Source organism: Aphelocoma coerulescens, chromosome 22, assembly GCF_041296385.1.
Source record: "Aphelocoma coerulescens isolate FSJ_1873_10779 chromosome 22, UR_Acoe_1.0, whole genome shotgun sequence".
Taxonomy (NCBI): Eukaryota; Metazoa; Chordata; class Aves; order Passeriformes; family Corvidae; genus Aphelocoma; species Aphelocoma coerulescens.
In genome coordinates, this window is record NC_091035.1 from 3,710,221 (window position 1) to 3,726,373 (window position 16,153).

Sequence of the window (16,153 nt, forward strand, 5' to 3'; positions counted from 1 at the left end):
CCGGCGGGGGCTCGTCCCCCACCTGGGTGGGCGACACGGGGCACGCGCGGGGGGCCACAAGGTGACTCCGTCGCCTCGCCTGCCCCGCGGTGCCCCTGTTCCCTGGCATCAATCCCCTCGCTCCCAATCCTCCCTGCCCTCGCCCCTGAGGCCAGCTGTATTTTTAGCCCTTGGCTGCCGCCCGCTTTCGGGGGTCTTCCCAGGGCAGCGAGAGCACCCGGCTCCTGCCCAGGCCGGGCTCCGCGGGGCGTCCCGGGGCAGGCAGGGGTGTTGGAGCAGATTAGGTGGAGGTGGCTGGATTAGCCCCGTAAAACTGCCCGGGAGACGATTACTTAAAGCAGCGGAGAAGGAAGGCTGGGTGGGGACAGCGAGGGCCAGGGGGCTGCCTGTAATCCCCCTAAAGCCGCTTAGGGAGCGCGGTTCCTCCAAGGATACGGCCCAGGGAGGCTGCTGGGGCGACCTGGGGGTCAAAAGGGGAGGGGTTCTCCCACGTTGGGGTACCCCCAGGTGGGCTAAGAGAGGGGGGCAGCAGCGTTGGAGCCGCAGTGTTCCATGCCCAGGGTGGGGGGGTCAGGGGTTGCCGGCTCGGGGAAACTGAGGCACTGCACCAGCGCCTTCCAAGGGGGGAAAAGCAGGGTCCTGGGAAGGGAGCAGTTTTGGTGTCCTGCTTTGGTGAGTCCCAGGGTGTCCCCCAGGGGCTGAAACCCAAGGAGGGGACAGGAGGCGGGCGGGGTGGCACAGCCCGTTCCCCCGGGGCCGAGGCAAGCTCCGGCGGTGCCAGCGCTGATCCCAGCTGTGTCAGCGCACGGGCCAGTGCCAGGCTGCATCAGCAAAGCCCTAATCCCTCCTGGCTCGCCTGGCACCGCCCCAGCGCAGCAGTTTAAGCGCCTGACCTGAGCTCGCCCGCTGCCACGGTCCCCTCCGGGGAGGGGGTGCCGGGCTGAGCCCTGGCTGGCACCGCTGTGGGGACCCCCTGTCCCAGCCCGGGGTAGAGTTTGGAGCCACTGGATGGGGGGGAAAGTGGGGTTGGGGGCTTGTAGGAGGTGACATAATCGGGAGGGGGGCTCAGGGGCTGCGGCAGTCAGTGATCCCCAGCGGGTTCAGGGAGGGGGTTCTACCCGTCTGCTCCACTCAGGTGAGACTCCACCTGCAGCTCGGGGGTCCCCAATATCAGAAGGACATGGAGCTGCTGGAGCGAGTCCAGAGGAGGCCACGGAGCTGCTCCCAGGGCTGGAGCCCCTCTGGAGCCAGGCTGGGAGAGCTGGGGGTGCTCACCTGGCCAAGAGAAGGCTCCGGGGAGAGCTCAGAGCCCCTTGCAGGGCCTAAGGGGGCTCCAGGAGAGCTGCAGAGGGACTGGGGACAAGGCCTGGAGTGCCAGGGCACGGCGGATGGCTGCCTGCCTGCATCCTTGAGAGCTGGCAGGGGACCGAGTGACGCAGGGCTGTTCCCTCTCCCAGCTGACAGGGACACGGCTGACGCTGTGATGCCAGCGCCGGGCCGGTGGTGCCCCCGGGCCAGGCACTGCCCGTTCCCGGAGGGCAGCAGCCACAGGATGCGGTGCCCGGGGGTGCCATGGCCGGGCACCGCGGGGGTCTCACCCCGGCCCTGCTCCCTGCCCGGGCAGTGCAGGGTCAGGGAAGTTGGGTTCATGACTCCTGAACGGGATTTGCCTCCCCGGGGATCTGCTGGGTGCTTGGGGTGCCACCCCCAGAGTCCCCCTGCACCCCTCCAGCGTCCTCCTCACCCCCCCCCCCATGCTGCTGCCGGGGCTGAGAGCAGCCTGAGCCCCCCAAAACCCACCCTGGCGACACCGAGTGCCCCATCCACGCTCTTTCAGCCCCCCATTTCTTCCCTGCCCCATTCCCAGCTCATTTTCCCCCACTGCACCAACCCGGGGGGGCAGCTGCCTTTGCGGTGGGATGCTCTGGCCATCCCTGGGCTGCCCTTATCACCCTTTAACCGGCTGTTTGGGGGTGCCAGGTGGGGGTCTGGCCCCCCTGATCGCCACGGGGCTCCCCCCACGGCTGTCCCCTGCCGGTGGCCGCTGCCTGAGTCAGCTGTTCCGGGCGGGAGCCATGTGAGGCCGCGCACACATGGCTCCCCGCGCGGCACCGCGCTGTATTTTTAGCAGACGGTATCAAAAGCATAATTATGTCTGTTGTTTAAACGCAGCCTCTTTTCTGGCAGCCCCGGGAGCTCTCAGCTGCCTCCCGCCGCAGAGGGCAGGGAGGGCGGGATGAGGAGCCGCGGGCGGGGGGCTCGGGCAGGCGGGGGATGAGACTCCCCCCCCCTTCCCCACTCCGTCCCCAGCGCTGCCGTGCAGGTAAGACCTTCCCTCCTGGTTCCGGGGGGGCTCCTCCTGCGCCCCCACACCGTGTCCTCAAGCGCGCACATGCCCCCCAGGCTGCCGGTGAGCCGCTGGTGAGGATGAGGAGGAGGTGGAGGAGGAGGATGGCGAGGAAGAGGATGGCGGGTGGGAAGGGCGGTGGTGGCGGGAGGGGTCGGGAAGAGGGCGTCCGAGGTGACGGGAGTGTGGGAGGACACAGCTGAAGGAACGCTGCTGCATCCCCCCCCTCCTCCCCGCAGCCGCCTGTCCCCCCGGGGACCCGTCTGTCCCCAGCCAGCCCGCGCTGGCACCGAGGAAGGTTCCGGCTCCGTGTCCCTGCCGTGACACCACGGGCGTTGGGCTGAGGATTTTGGGGAGCACAATCCCCGAGCTCGTGGGGAGCTGGGCACCGTCTTCAGGGCGCGCTGGGGATCCCCTTCTGGGGACCGCACAGCATCTCCGGCCACCGAGGGAAACTGAGGCAGGACATCTCCGAGCGCTAAGGGAAACTGAGGCAGCGGGCAGTGGCTGCCCATCGCTCCTGACTCCCCTGTCCTCGCACCAGGATCCGGGTCACCGCATCACCTGCCCGTCACCATGGCTCCCCGGCGGCGGGGCACCCCGGGAGCGCGGCGGGGGCACCGGAGGAGCCCGGGCTGAGGGCAGGAGCCCCCGGCCGCTGCCAGGTAGGTGCTGCCAGGAGCGCGGGCAGCTGCCAGCCCTGCCTGTGCGGCACGCAGGTGGCAGCGGGCTGCCCATGTCCCTGGCTGCCGTCCTAAGCCCTTGGCCCCGGGGTGAGCTTTTAATTACATCAAGGTATTTGAAGCTGGTTCCTGGCGCTGGGTAAACAGGAGTCCCGGGCACGTGGAGGGGGGGGCCAGGGGGGTGGCACAGGACGGGCACCGTGCCCCCGCACCGGGGCTTGCCGGGACGGCTCGTCCTCCCCCGGGGCGGGAAGGAGGGATGCGGGCACGGCAGCATCCGGCAGCATCCCTCACCTCCGGCTCCTCCTGCGTGCCCCCCGGCATCCCCCCGCCGCCCGCGGGGCATGGGGGGCACCGCCAAAGGTGCGTTGGCTGCGACATCCCGCGGTCCCCTCTGGCGGGGAAGAGCCGCTCCGTCTCCTCGCTCCGTCCATCCCGAGCTTCGCCTTGAGGGCGTGCAGCGCCCGGGGAAGGGGCGGCCTGCGCTGGGGAGGGCGAGTTGGGGGTGTCAGGGAGCAGCCCCAGCCCGGGGGGAGCGGCTCGTCTGTCCCCGGCAGCGAAGCGAGCGGGATTAGCGATGCTTACTCACCTCCCCGGGGAAAAGCGGGAGATTAGGGTCGGGAGAAGTGTCCGACCCTGCGGCGGCGGCGGGGCCGGACGGGGCCGGTGAGGCTGTCCGGGACCGGCACCGGCAGCGGGGAGGTTGCCCAGGCCCCGCCGTACGGGCAGCCAGGGCTGGAGGGGAGCGCAGGCTGCCAGAGCAGTTGGGCTGTGGCCCTAATTCCCAGAAAGCTGCTCGTGTGGGAGTGAGTGTCCTCCCGTGCCCTCCGCTCCGCCGCAGCCTCCAGACTCCTGAAGGTTTGACGTGGGGTTTTTTTTTCTTTTTTTTTCTCCTTTTTCTTTTTTTTTTTTTTTTTTTTTTTTTTTTTTTTTTTTTTTGTTGTTTTTTTATTTAAGCGCCGGGTGCAGATTAACAAAAGCTCTCGCGGCCATCGCGCCCGGTGCTGGGCACGGGGGGGATCGGGGCTGCTTCCTCTGCCTGCGCCCTCAGCTTCCTCACCTGCGCCGTGGTGGAGGCAGGTAGGTGCGTGCCGGGCTCCGTGCCGGGGCTGGGAGGAGGAAGGAGGAGGAGGAGGAGGAAGAGGAAGGGCTGAGGTTCTGTGTAAGCACAGTGGACTCCGGGCAAGCTGAAGCAGGGATCCATTTTGCATGAGGAAAGTGCTGGATTTTGGGTTCTTCCCCAGGCTTGTGGGTTTCGGGGTGCAGAGCCCGCTCCTGGAGGGGCTGGGGGTGCCCTGGTCCAAGCAGGTGCTGTGGGCACCGGGACAGGGCTGGCAGGATTCTGGGCTGCTGGAACATCAGCTGAGAGGGTCAGCTGGGATACCAGGACCCTCATCCGTCCCTTTCCCCGGAGCTGGATCGTCCCGGGAGTCCCCTGTCCCGCACGCGTCCCCCACAATCCCAGGGGACGCCGTGGGGCCAGTGTCCCTCCGCCCCACGTCCTCACAGCGTCCCCCCCGTGCTCTGGCATGGAGCGGGGCAGGGATGCCAAGGGTTCTAATTCGGGTGTTTCCGGCCTCCCGCGGCGGCGCTCTGGCCAGCGCTTGACTCGTGGGTGTTGCCGTCCCTCTGCTCACCCTCCTGTTTGGGGGAAAAAACAGGGATTTGGGAGCTCTGTGCCGAGCGCCCAAGGCAGAACCCCCATCCGGGGTTATCTCCCGGCTGGCAGAACTCAAGCTCAGCCTGGAACCCCCCGGATCGCCCTGGGAAGCCTCCGTGGGTCGCGCTGGGACAGGCAGGGAGTGTTGGGACCCCGGTCAGAGGTTGGGGCGGTGGAGCAGGCACGGATCCCGTTCCTTGGATCGGGGGGCTGTGGCTGAGCCCCAACAGAGCGTCCCAGAGTGTGGCTACCCCGTGGGGGCTGTGCTGGCCCTGGGAAGGTTTCACCAAGGCCTCAGACCCCCTGGCACGCCGAGGGCAGCGTGGCGTGGGGAGGGGACAGTGCCCAGGGATGCTGCCCCGGTGCATGGTGGGAAATTCCCTGTTGTCCCTCCATCATCTCCCTGCCCCAGCAATGGCTGCCACGGACCCTCCTTGGGACTTCCCACTTTCAGCGTGGCGTGTCCATCCCTCTCCCCACCTGTCCCCTCCCTCGCGACATTCCCGTCATCCCCGGGCACCCCCAGAGCCACCGGGCCACACCAGGACGCTGCAGACCCTCCCCTGGGGTCCCTCCCGGCTGCCACCTCCGTCCCAGCCCTTCCGGATCCATCATTCCTGAGGAACGGAGGGAGGGGAACGGGAAGAGTTTGTCTTTCAGCACCTTCTCATCGCAGGCAGGCGCGGGCTCTCCCTCGCCCCGAGCCCTGTCTGGGTCCCCTCCCTGTTCCCTGGCACCCACTGGGTGCAGCGAGCAGCACCCCGGCGCCGCGGCCCCCCAAACCCTCCCCTCCTGGGCGAGCAGGGCTCGGGGGGGGGGGGGGGTCCCGCTGTGGCTTGACCCACGCTGGCGGCGGGATGGGACCACCTGGCACGGCCGAGTGACCCCGGTGGCACGCGGTGCCCCGAGCCGTGCCCAGCAAGGGTTAAGCCCGGCGCCCGGCTCCCAGCGGGACCAGACCGCAAGGAAGCTGCTGAGCCGGAGGCAGCCCGTGGTCGGCTCTTCGTGGCGCTGCTGGGCTCCCGCGGGCCCTGGCCTGCCCTCACCCCTTCTCCCGTGCCCCCAGCCTGCCCGGCCCCCGCTGCCGAGCCGTGCCGAGCCGTGCCGGGCCAGCCGCGCCGAGGGATGCGGTTTATGTAAGGCGGGCACGTCCCGGGGACACACGCAGGTTACATAAACCCGCACGGCACTGCTGGCATCAGCACCACCTCCCCGGCAGCCCAGGAATGGGGTGCCCACCTGGGAGACCCCCCCGGATCTGCTCATCCCTCTCCAGGGCTTGTCCGCAGGAGCGGGCGGTGGGTGCTGGTGGGTTTGGGGTCGAGGTGTCCTGGTGCTGGGGGTCCTGGGGCTTGGGGACAGTGTGGGGAGCACCCAAAAGGTCCCGGCTTTTGCCTGGTGGGCTGCAGGGCACGGCTGGCATGGGTGTGATCCTGGTGGGCCACGGCTGGCATGGGTGTGATCCAGGTGGGCTGCAGGGCACAGGTGAGTGGCCCCAGGCACTCCCTCCCCATCCCCGGTCAGGGTGGCACCATCAGGATGCTGTCTCAGCATCCCTGTGCCCCACAAGATCCCTCTGCACCCCTTGGAGTACATCCTGCTCTTCCCACCCGGCTGCTGCGGGGTGTGCAGGGAGGTAGAGGAGCTCTGCCTTCATCCCAGGCAGCTGGAGGAGGGATGGACACGGCTCTGGACCGTGGCTTGAGGCCAGATCTGTAACCTTTGGCAAAAGCCGAAGGGGTTTGGGGTCCTGGGGGCTCACATCCCATAGGATGGCCACACGCTCCATGCCGGACACTCCCCCACCAGCTCCCCAGCACCAGAACAGGGACTTTTGGCCCATCCCGGTATTTCTCCCATTCCAGTTTCTCCCGGAGCGGGCGGCTGGAGCCTTTCATTGGTGACGGGGCGGCATTGGCGAACAAAGGGCGCTTTCTTCACCCGCACGGGGCAGAGCACACCTGCCCGCCTTGGCACCGCCGCCGGTGCCCCCGGGGCTGGGCGGCACCGCCGGCACCGCGCCGATTCCCGGTTCCCGGGCGTCAGCAGCCCCAGCATCCCTCCCGCCCGCCCAGTCGCTGCCGGAGCCGGCAGAGGCTGCACGCTCGTGGGGAGCAGAGCCGCTGCCACCGCCGCCAGCGCCTCAGGATGCTCAAGGTTGCCTAGAGCCGGGGGAAGGTCCCGCTCGTGCTGCCGCTGCTCCCTGGGTACCCCTGTCCCCGAATCCCAGCTCGCCGGGACCCCCAGCTCGTAGGACGATAGGCAGGAGGAGCACGGAGCCTCCCAAGCCAATGGATCAAAAACTCCAGCTCCAGCAGGCGGAGAAGAACATCCCCAGGGCCGCCCGGGCGGCTTTCTGCCTCCTCCAGATCCCGGAGCCGGACCCCTTCAGCCTGTGGGTTTAGGTGCTCCCGCCCGTCCGGCTTCGCCTCTCCGGGACCCGGTGTCACCGGCAGAGACCCCCGCTCGTCCTCGGCACTGGGGTCCCTGATGGACCCTCCAGGTAGCTGTGGGGCAGTGGGGATGTTCGCCGAGCAGCGGGAGCGGCTTCGTGTGCTCCGGATGGGATGAAGGACAGGGGACAATGTCACCCTGGGGCAGCTGGGGGGATGGCAGGTGGTGGGGCAGCTTCGGGGCACTGGTGAGTTGTGCTGGGAGAGCTTCCTGAAATGGGGCTGGATGGGTCCTGCGCCCTGGAGGGACTGGCTGGGTGTCCCCAGGGTGTCCCTGTGCCCCACGGTGCCCCAGCTCGCACAAGGTGGTCCGGGATGCTTCTCGAGCAGCGTGAGAATGGGGATTTTGCCCTCTCTGGGAAGAGGATGTGACGGGAACAGGCGGCTCTGGGACGCACGCTGCTGTCCCCACCCTGCTCCTGTCCCCATCCCGGCCATCGGGGCGGCTCTGTCCCACCCCGCAGCAGGGCTGGGAGCTGGGTGACCTCGGGTCTGTCGCCCTCGGCTGCTCCAGCTGCCGGACAGGGAGGGCTGGGGGACACGGGGAAGGGATGCGACCGCCGGCGCTGCAAGGTCTGGCTCCGCATCCCGCGTCTGCGTGTGGCCCGGGTCCCGGAGGAGGGTTAATCCTGCAAATCTCCCCAGGCATTTCTCCCAGGAGGGGCCCCTGGGAGCGGGGAGCTCCCCCCTCGCTGGGAGCCCTCCTGGGAAGCGCAGCCCAGCCCTGGCCGGAGGCAAATACCTGCGCGGGGCACGGCCTCCCCACGCTGGGTGCCAGCGGCCGGGCGCGGGGCCAGGCTGGGTGCGGAGGGACTGGTGGGCGCGAGGTGCGTCCCGGCCGCCAGCCCCGCCGGGATGGGCGCAAGAGGGACGGGATGGGACGGGGACACACGCCCCAGACACGTGCCCGCCCGCACCGCGCATCCCGACGGATGCCGCGGGGCACGGGAGCCGGGGATCCCCTCGCCATGCCGGGGAGCCTCCCATCAAACACGGGAGGATGGAGCTGGGGGGTTAAAGGCAGCCCCCCTGCAGCACCCCCAAGCATCCCCGTGCCTCAGTTTCCCAGCAGCGCTGCCCGGGCAGGGGGCGGTGCTGTTCCCCGCTGATGCCCCTCTCCCTGTCCGCAGGATCCGGCCTGCCCGGGACGGCGCTGAGCACCACATGAGTGTCGGAGCAGCATGGCCAGCGACGCGAGGATGGGGGAGACCCCGCCGCGGTGGAGAAGAGCCCCGGAGGCAGCGCAGGACTCCCGGGGGATGGAGAGCAGCGGGATGGTTTTATCCCGAAGCGCCGCTGCCGAGTTGGGACTCCCGGCATACCCGGAGCCCGGCAAGCTGAGCTACGGGGTGGAGAAAGGATGTCCCTGGAGGGGCTCCGAGGGATGTTTGGGACCCGTCCGGGAGCTCGCCGGTGGCCGGCTGGGCTGCCCCTACCCACCGGCTCCGCCGTGCCTGCGGGACGCCCTGTGCCGCCCCAAGGACGGAGCTGAGCTCCCCCCGCTGCTGTCCCCCCGGAACGGGCAGCCCAAGGCGGGCTGGGGGGAGCCCTGCAAGGAGCGCCCGGGGCCGCGGTGGGCGGAGGCCGTGCTGGCCCCGCTGGCCCTCTACAGCCACGCGTACCACCGCTACCCTCTGCCCGTGCCGGGGCTGGACACGCAGCACCCCGGCACCGCCGGCAAGCCCCGCACCGCGGCGGGGGACACGGCCGGAGACCCCCCGGCTTTCCGCCACTGCCCCTTCCTCGTGGAGGCCAAGCACAGCCCCTTCCTCCTGTCCTCGCTGCTGCCCACCGGACCCCCGGCTGACCCCCCGTTCGGCGGCGCGGGGACGGAGGGGCCGGGGGCCATGGGTGACGGGCGGTTCGCCGGCGTGGACTGGCGGCTGGGCTCCTACGCGCCCGCCTGGGGACAGCCCCTCTACCTGGGGGTCCCGCCGAGGTGCAAGGCGGCTCTGACCCCCTTCGACGGCTGCTCCAGCTCAGGGAACAAGGTAGGACACCCCGGAGAGGCTCCGGAGCGGGGATACTCGGGGGTTCCCGGTGCTCCCCGGAGGTGCCAGCGGCTCCAGCCTCACCTGAACCCGGCTGGGAGCGGCGGCTTGCGAAAGGCGATGCTGGCACCGCACCCAGGGCAGGGCCGGGCAGCGCCCCCGAGGGGGACACAGCCCCCTGTTCCCCTCTGCAGCTCGGCAGAGGGGTCCCAGCCCCCCGAGCGCCGGGGGAACGCGCCGGGTGACGCTGCGCTCCGCGGTGTCCCTGCGGGTGATGCCACCCCCGGGCTGAGTCACGGCGGCGGCAGCCGCGGCACGGGGGCGGCGGGAGGCAGCGCTGCCAGCCCTGGGCGCGCCCGTCGCACCCCGTGCCGCTGCGGCTCCCCATTCCTTTCCCACGCTGGCAGCGGGGGACACGGGCACCCCAGAACCCCGGCACCGGGCACTGGGAAGCACCGGGCGGCTGCCCAGCCTGAAGGGGGGCGGTGGGGAAACTGAGGCAGGGGAACGGGATGCTCCCCATCACCCCCTCGCAGGGATGCGGGTGACAGAAGCGGGACGGGGACCCACTCCTGGGGTGACACCAGCCCCTCTGCTCCCTTCCAGGAGTTTTACCCGAAGAAAGAACCCGGCTTCCACCCCTCGACCAAGAACCACGCGGCATCGCAGCTGCTGGGCAAGAGCCAGGCAGGGCAGGACAGAGACGGGGAAGGGGAGCCGGCGGTGCCGGAGCTGCCAGGAGCCCCGTGGAGGGATGGCCGGGCGGGGGGCAGCTCGGCGGTGCCCGCTCCCCACCCCCGCACGCCTCCCTCCAGCGCCAGCCACCCCCTCTTCCTCCTGCGGCCCGGCGCGGGGGGCTGCGGGGTGCCCTGGGTGGGCGCACGGCCGCACAGCGCCGATTTCTCCATGGACACGGGGCCGGACCGGCCCTCGGAGCCCAAAGATGAGCGCCTGGGCTACCAAAGCGCCCAGCCCGGCTCGCCTCTGGCATGCGGGGAGCCAAATCCCTCGCCTCTGCTGGCGGACCGGCACTACCCAGGGGCTCTTGCCAAGCCGGAGCCCACCCCGGCCTGTCTGTGCCCCACCCCGGGCTGCGATGGGTGCCCGGGGGTGGGCTGCGGGGTGTCCAACCCCTTCGAGCCCACCCTCGGCATGCCCGGGGGGCGTTTTCCGTGCCCCCCCAGCAACCACACCAAGCTGAAGAAGACGTGGCTGACGCGGCACTCAGAGCAGTCGCTGCCCCGCTCCAAAGCTTCCCGGCGGGATGGGGGTCCCGAGCCCCCCGCGGAGGGCAAGCGCTCGGCCAAACGCCCCCACGGCACCGCCGACGGTCCCCGAACCACCGGCGAGGGCGCCGGGGCGGCCAAGAGGGGCACCAAGGCCAGCGTGTGCCCGGGTGATGGCACGGAGGGCGCGGGGGACCCCGAGGAGAGGAGGATGGAGCTGGGAGACGGAGGTGAGGATGCACAGGGTGCACAGCGGGGCCGCGGAGAGGGCGGGGGCAGCACCCAATCCCAAGGGAACTTTGCATCCCGGTTCCCGGCGCCCACAACACGAGCTGGGAACACGTGTGGGCTGCGGAACCTGCTGTGCTGGGGTTTTTCCCGGCATGACTGGGTCTGGCAGCGATTCCCAGGGTGGGCACGGATCGAAATGTCCCTTTGGGGCGGCGTGGCACCCTCGGGTGGATGCCCAGGGGGTGGGAAGGCACCTTTGGGGCGGCGTGGCACCCTCGGGTAGGATTCCCGGGGGTTGGCAGTGCTGTGGCTGGGTCAGTGACTCCTCGGGGAGGCGTTGGCATCTCAGCCCTGACCTGTGCGGAGCTCCAGCTCTACTTTCCAGCCCTACTTTCTGGCCCAGTTTCCAGCCCCCGCCGCAGCGTGCCAGTCATGGAATCCCAGAATCCCGGAATGGTTTGGGTTGGAAGGGACCTTCAAGCCCATCCAGCCCCAACCCCTTGGCACGGGCAGGGACACCTTCCACCATCCCAGCTTGCTCCAAGCCCCATCCAGCCTGGCTTTAGGACACTTCCACTCCCTCCCAGCTGGTGTGGATGGGGTTCCACAGTGTCCCCAAGCACTTCCCGTGTCCCCAGAGCCGCCGAGCCGCGCCGGGGAGCCGTGGTGCCTGCAGAGCCTGCCCTGCACCGCGCTGCCCCACGGCATCCCCCGCTGTTGTGCCTGTGCCCCCCGCGCCGGGGGCGACCCCGAGGGCGAGGAGGACGAGGAAGAGCCCCCCGAGAGCACCTGCAGGCTGATGCACTTCCGCAGGTGAGCTGACAGGGTGGGGCGGTCCAGTAGGAAGTGCCAGGGGGCAATGGAGCACCCCCTTCTTTGGAATATCCCTTTCTGTCACCCCACTTTGGAATGTCCCCTCCTGTCACCCCATTTCCGAGTGTTTCCTTCCTGTCACCCCACTCCTGAGCATCTCCTCTTTAGGACATCCCCTCCCTTCACCCCAATTTGGAGCATCCCCTCCTGTCACCCCTCTTTGGGACATCTTCTCCATCACCCCACTTCAGAACACCCTCTTCCGTCACCCTACTTTGGAGCGTGCCCTCCCTTCACCCCCCTTTAGAGGATCTCCTTTCACCCCACTTTTGACCATCATTTCCTTGTCCTGCCACCTTCTAGCACCCCATCACCCCAATTTTTCACCTCTTGTCTCATCACCCCATTTTGAGCACCCTCCCATCCCCCCAACTCTGAGCACCCTCCTGTCCGCTCTCCCCGCAGGTTCGCCCTGGGGGACAACGGGGAGCTGAGCGTCGATGGCCTCTGCACCCTGGGGGAGGCCGAGGGGGAGCTGCTGGAAGCAGCTGGCCCCGAGCTGGGGGGCAGGAATGTGGGGAGCAGGAATGTGGGGAGCAGCCTCTGCCTGGCCAAGTACCTGCTGGGGGTCCTGGGGGACCCCTTCTGCGATGCCGTCCGGAGGGACAGGGACACGTGGCCGGGAGCCCCTGGTGGGCCCGAGGGTAAGCAGGGACCAGGGTGGGGGTGGCACTGGGGACACTGGGGACACGAGGAGGCTGAAGCTGTGTTTCTTGCAGGGGTGACGGGTTGGAGGCGGGGGGAAGGAGCCCCCCAGCTCTGTGATGCCTGCCAGCGTGGCTTCTTCAACTCCCACTGGAGCTGCGCCAGATGTGGCTTCCAGCTGTGCCCCGACTGCCACCGCAGCAGGAGGGAGGACAATGGCCCTGGTATGGGGATGGGGAGAGGTGGAAAAGGGGGTGTCAGCCTTTGGGGGGATCAGTGGGGACAAACGCTCCCTCTCTCTGACATAGAGGGTCCGGCACAGCCACCTGAGTGCACCCCCGGGCGGGACCACCACGTGTCATCCCTGGTCCCCACACAGTTCGTCCCCACCTGCGGTGAGTGTGTCCCCCAGCCCCAGAACCACCCTCTACCCACTGCTGGGGGGGCTGACACCCCTGTCCCCATCCGTCCCCAGTCCTGACCCGGCTCTGGAAGCTCCTGCACGAGGTCAGGGTCAAGTTTGGCATCGAGTCCCACTGTCCCTGCGGGGAGGGGGCTGCGGAGCAGAGCCTGGCAGAGTCCCCGGGCAGGCAGGTACGGGGGAGCTGTGGATGGGGGGGAAAAGGGGGCGCAGGTGGACCCCAACCCCTGCACAGGGTGTGTCTGGGGGGGTGGGGATGCGGCTCCCACCTGGATCCCCACCTGGTCCGGGGTGTTTCAGGAGCCGCCGGGCGCCGCGGTGCCCACCCTGCCACCCCGCAGCCACGGCCCAGCCGACCCCGCCCGGCCCATCAAGGAAGGTAGGGCCGGCTGCGACCCCCCCGCCGCGGGCACGGCCCCGCTCCGGGGGGGTCAGGGATGCCGCATCCCCCTCCCCTTTTGGGGTGCTGGGTGAGGGGTGACACGCAGAGGGCGGCGTGGGCAACCCTGACCTTGTTCTCCCCCGAGCAGAGACCCCCGAGGGGGGGCCGCCGTCCCCGGGGCAGCCCCCGGCGCGGGGTGGGGCCGTGCAGACCACCACCCTCTGCGACCTCCTGGCCTCCACCGCCGTGAAGCTGTGCCTGGGGCAGGACGGGGTGCGCATGGCCTTCGCCCCCGTGGCGCCCGCCCTGCCCAGCGTGAGTCCCGCGGCCACCTGGTCACCCCGTCCCCTGCTGCCCACCCCCCTTTGGTGGGGGCTGGGGAGGGGTCAGCGTGGCCTGAGACGCTCCCCAATTGCGTCCCCCCCCTCCTCAGGATAATCGCCTGACCAGCATCCTGGACAGCATCATCGCCCGCGTGGTGGAGAGGAAGATCCAGGAGAGGCAGGTGGGGGGCGAGCTGAGCCCCCCCAGCCCCCCGGACCCCCCCGCGTCCCACTGCATCCTGGCCCCCAGTGGGCTACTCTGGCTGCACGACCCCGGCCACGCCAGCAACTACAAACTGTTCCAGGAGCACTGGCGGCAGGGCCAGGTGAGAGCCCCATCCCTGGGGTGTGGGGTGCCAGCCGGGAGTCCCCCAGCCAGCGACCCCACTGATCCCCGGCTGCCCCGGCAGCCTGTGCTGGTTTCAGGGCTGCAGAAGAGGTTGGAGGGGCGGCTGTGGGCGCCCGAATCCTTCCAGCCCTCGGGGGAGGAGGAGGAGGAGGTGGAGGCGGTGAACCTGCGGGCAGCGGGGAGCCGAGTCCGGATGAGCAGCCGGGAGTTTTGGGGTGGCTTTGCCGCCAGCACAGGTGAGGGGACGAGGAGTCTGTGGGGTCCTCAGTGTGATTTTTGGGGTGAGGTGTGAGGGGAGCCAGGCTGGGCATCCCTGATGTGACCTATTCTCCCTCTCGCAGCATCCCGGGAGCAGGAACAGAGCAGTGGGAACCTGCTGAGGCTGGAGAGTGGCTTTGGGGACATGGAGCTGAGCCGGTAGGTGACGGCCCAGGGTGGCGTCACCCCGATGTCCCCTCCCCACGCCAGCTGGGTGCCAGCACCAGGGCTGGGGCAGCGGGAGGTCCCGAGTGTCACCACCACCCCACCCTGTGCCACAGGGCCACCAACCTGCGGGCCAGCCTGCCCCTGCCCGAGTACTGCGGGGCCAGCGGCCGCCTCAACCTGGCCACCTACCTGCGGGGCCCGCGGGGCCGGCGCTGGCTGCGCCCGCGCGTCCGCGTGGCCTACGGTGAGTGCGGTACAGGGGCTTTGGGGGGCACCCGGGCTCTCCCCGCCCGCGCTGATGCCCGACGCTCACCCACCGCCCCAATCCCGGTGCCAGGTGTGCGTCCGCAGGACCGGAACTTTGGGACCAAAAACCTGACGGTGGAAGCCGCCGACTCCATCAGCGTCCTGGCCCACGCAGCGCCGGCAGCGCGGGGTACGGGGGGAGCCCGGGGATCCCCCCCCATCCCGACCCGCTGCCCAGACCCCCTCTGACCTCTCTGTGCCCGCAGAGGTGCTGCTGCCAGGGGACGTGGATGACCTGGACGCGCCGCTGCGGGAGCGGCTCAGGGACAGCGGTGGCCGGCCCGGGGCCCTGTGGCACATCTTCCGTGCCGAGGATGCCGGGCGGATCCGGGATTTCCTGCGGAAGGTGGGTGCCACCACCCCCGGCCCCGCTCCAGCCCCCGGCTCCGCTCACCCCTGGCACCCCACAGGCATCCGAGGAGCCGGGGCGGGAGGGGACGGTCACGGCGGAGCCCCCCGGCCGCTACCTGGACCCCGGTCTGCGGCGGCGGCTGCGGGAGGAGTGCGGGGTGAGCGGCTGGAGCCTCCTCCAGTTCCAAGGGGACGCCGTGCTGGTCCCCGCCGGGGCTCCCCACCAGGTAGGCGGCTCTGAACCACTCCCCCGAGGGGCTGTGCCAACTCCCTGGGGAAACTGAGGCACGGCAAACCCTGATGCCACCGTGCCCGGGCAGGTGCAGAGCCTCACCGGCACCATCAGCGTGGAGCAGCAATTCCTGTCCCCGGAGAGCGCCGTCCGCCTCCGGGACCTCGGCACCGCGGGTCCCGCCGGGACCACGCGCCAGCTCCGCGCCCAGGTGGGTGCTCCGGGGCAATTCGGGGGTGCCGCGGTGGGGTGAGCGGTGCTGAGCCCCCCTCTTTGCGCCCTTGCAGCTGGACGGGATGATCTTCGCCGCCGTGCGGGAGGCCCTGGGCGTTCTGCAGGGCTGCAAGTGAGGCCGCGGCCCGACGGGAGGAGCTGGGAGCCTTGGTCACCGTCGTGGACACGGCCGGGACGCTGCGGGGAGCCGGGACCGGGCACCTCTTGCTCGGTGCTTTGCTCCGAGAGCTCCCGCGGGTGCTCGGGGCAGGAGGAATAAAGGGTCCAGAGCGTGCCGGGGCCGCTGGCACCACCAGCACCCACCGCGGTGTCTCCCTTCATCCCCCTTCCATCCCATAAGGGTCAGGGATGCTCTGGTGGCACCACCAGCACCCACCGCGGTGTCTCCCTTCATCCCCCTTCCATCCCATAAGGGTCAGGGATGCTCTGGTGGCACCACCAGCACCCACCGCGGTGTCTCCCTTCATCCCCGCTCCATCCCAGAAGGGTCAGGGATGCTCCGCTGGCACCACCAGCACCCACCGCGGTGTCTCCCTTCACTCCCCCTCCATCCCATAAGGGTCAGGGATGCTCCGGTGGCACCACCAGCACCCACCGCAGTGTCTCCCCTCATTCCCCCTCCATCCCACTGGGGTCAGGGATGCTCTGGTGGCACCATCAGCACCCACCGCGGTGTCTCCCCTCACTCCCCCTCCATCCCATAAGGCTCAGGGATGCTCTGGTGGCACCATCAGCACCCACCGCGGTGTCTCCCCTCACTCCCCCTCCATCCCATAAGGGTCAGGGATGCTCCGGTGCCCCGGGATGGGGTGAGGTGGCAGAGCCGGGCGCTGGCAGCATGGCACGGTCCCGTCCAGCCCTTGGCAGCTGGCGGAGGGCACCGGTGGGATGAGTTTGCCCGGGCTCAGCCTCACACAGAGCTGGGAACAGCTGGATGGCGCTGCCCAGAGGTTGGGGTGGCCCAGGTACCGCTCCATCCTGGCTGATGCGGGAAAACGACTGAAACAGCACGCAGCAATT

The 16,153-nt window shown here is 69.6% G+C and overlaps 1 protein-coding gene across 1 annotated transcript; it reads left to right on the forward strand.

Moving 5' to 3' along the window:
* The first annotated feature begins 7,135 nt into the window (after window positions 1-7,135).
* On the forward strand, window positions 7,136-16,025 carry HR (HR lysine demethylase and nuclear receptor corepressor). The gene is given in 20 exon segments (XM_069035541.1): window positions 7,136-7,193; window positions 8,274-9,134; window positions 9,741-10,590; window positions 11,230-11,404; window positions 11,870-12,108; window positions 12,184-12,333; window positions 12,418-12,504; window positions 12,585-12,703; window positions 12,831-12,909; window positions 13,061-13,227; window positions 13,346-13,561; window positions 13,646-13,820; window positions 13,926-14,001; window positions 14,348-14,446; window positions 14,523-14,662; window positions 14,727-14,894; window positions 14,988-15,110; window positions 15,187-15,267; window positions 15,270-15,596; window positions 15,889-16,025. Coding segments are annotated over 19 exon segments (4,218 nt in total). The 5' UTR covers window positions 7,136-7,193; window positions 8,274-8,324.
* The last annotated feature ends 128 nt before the right edge of the window (window positions 16,026-16,153 follow it).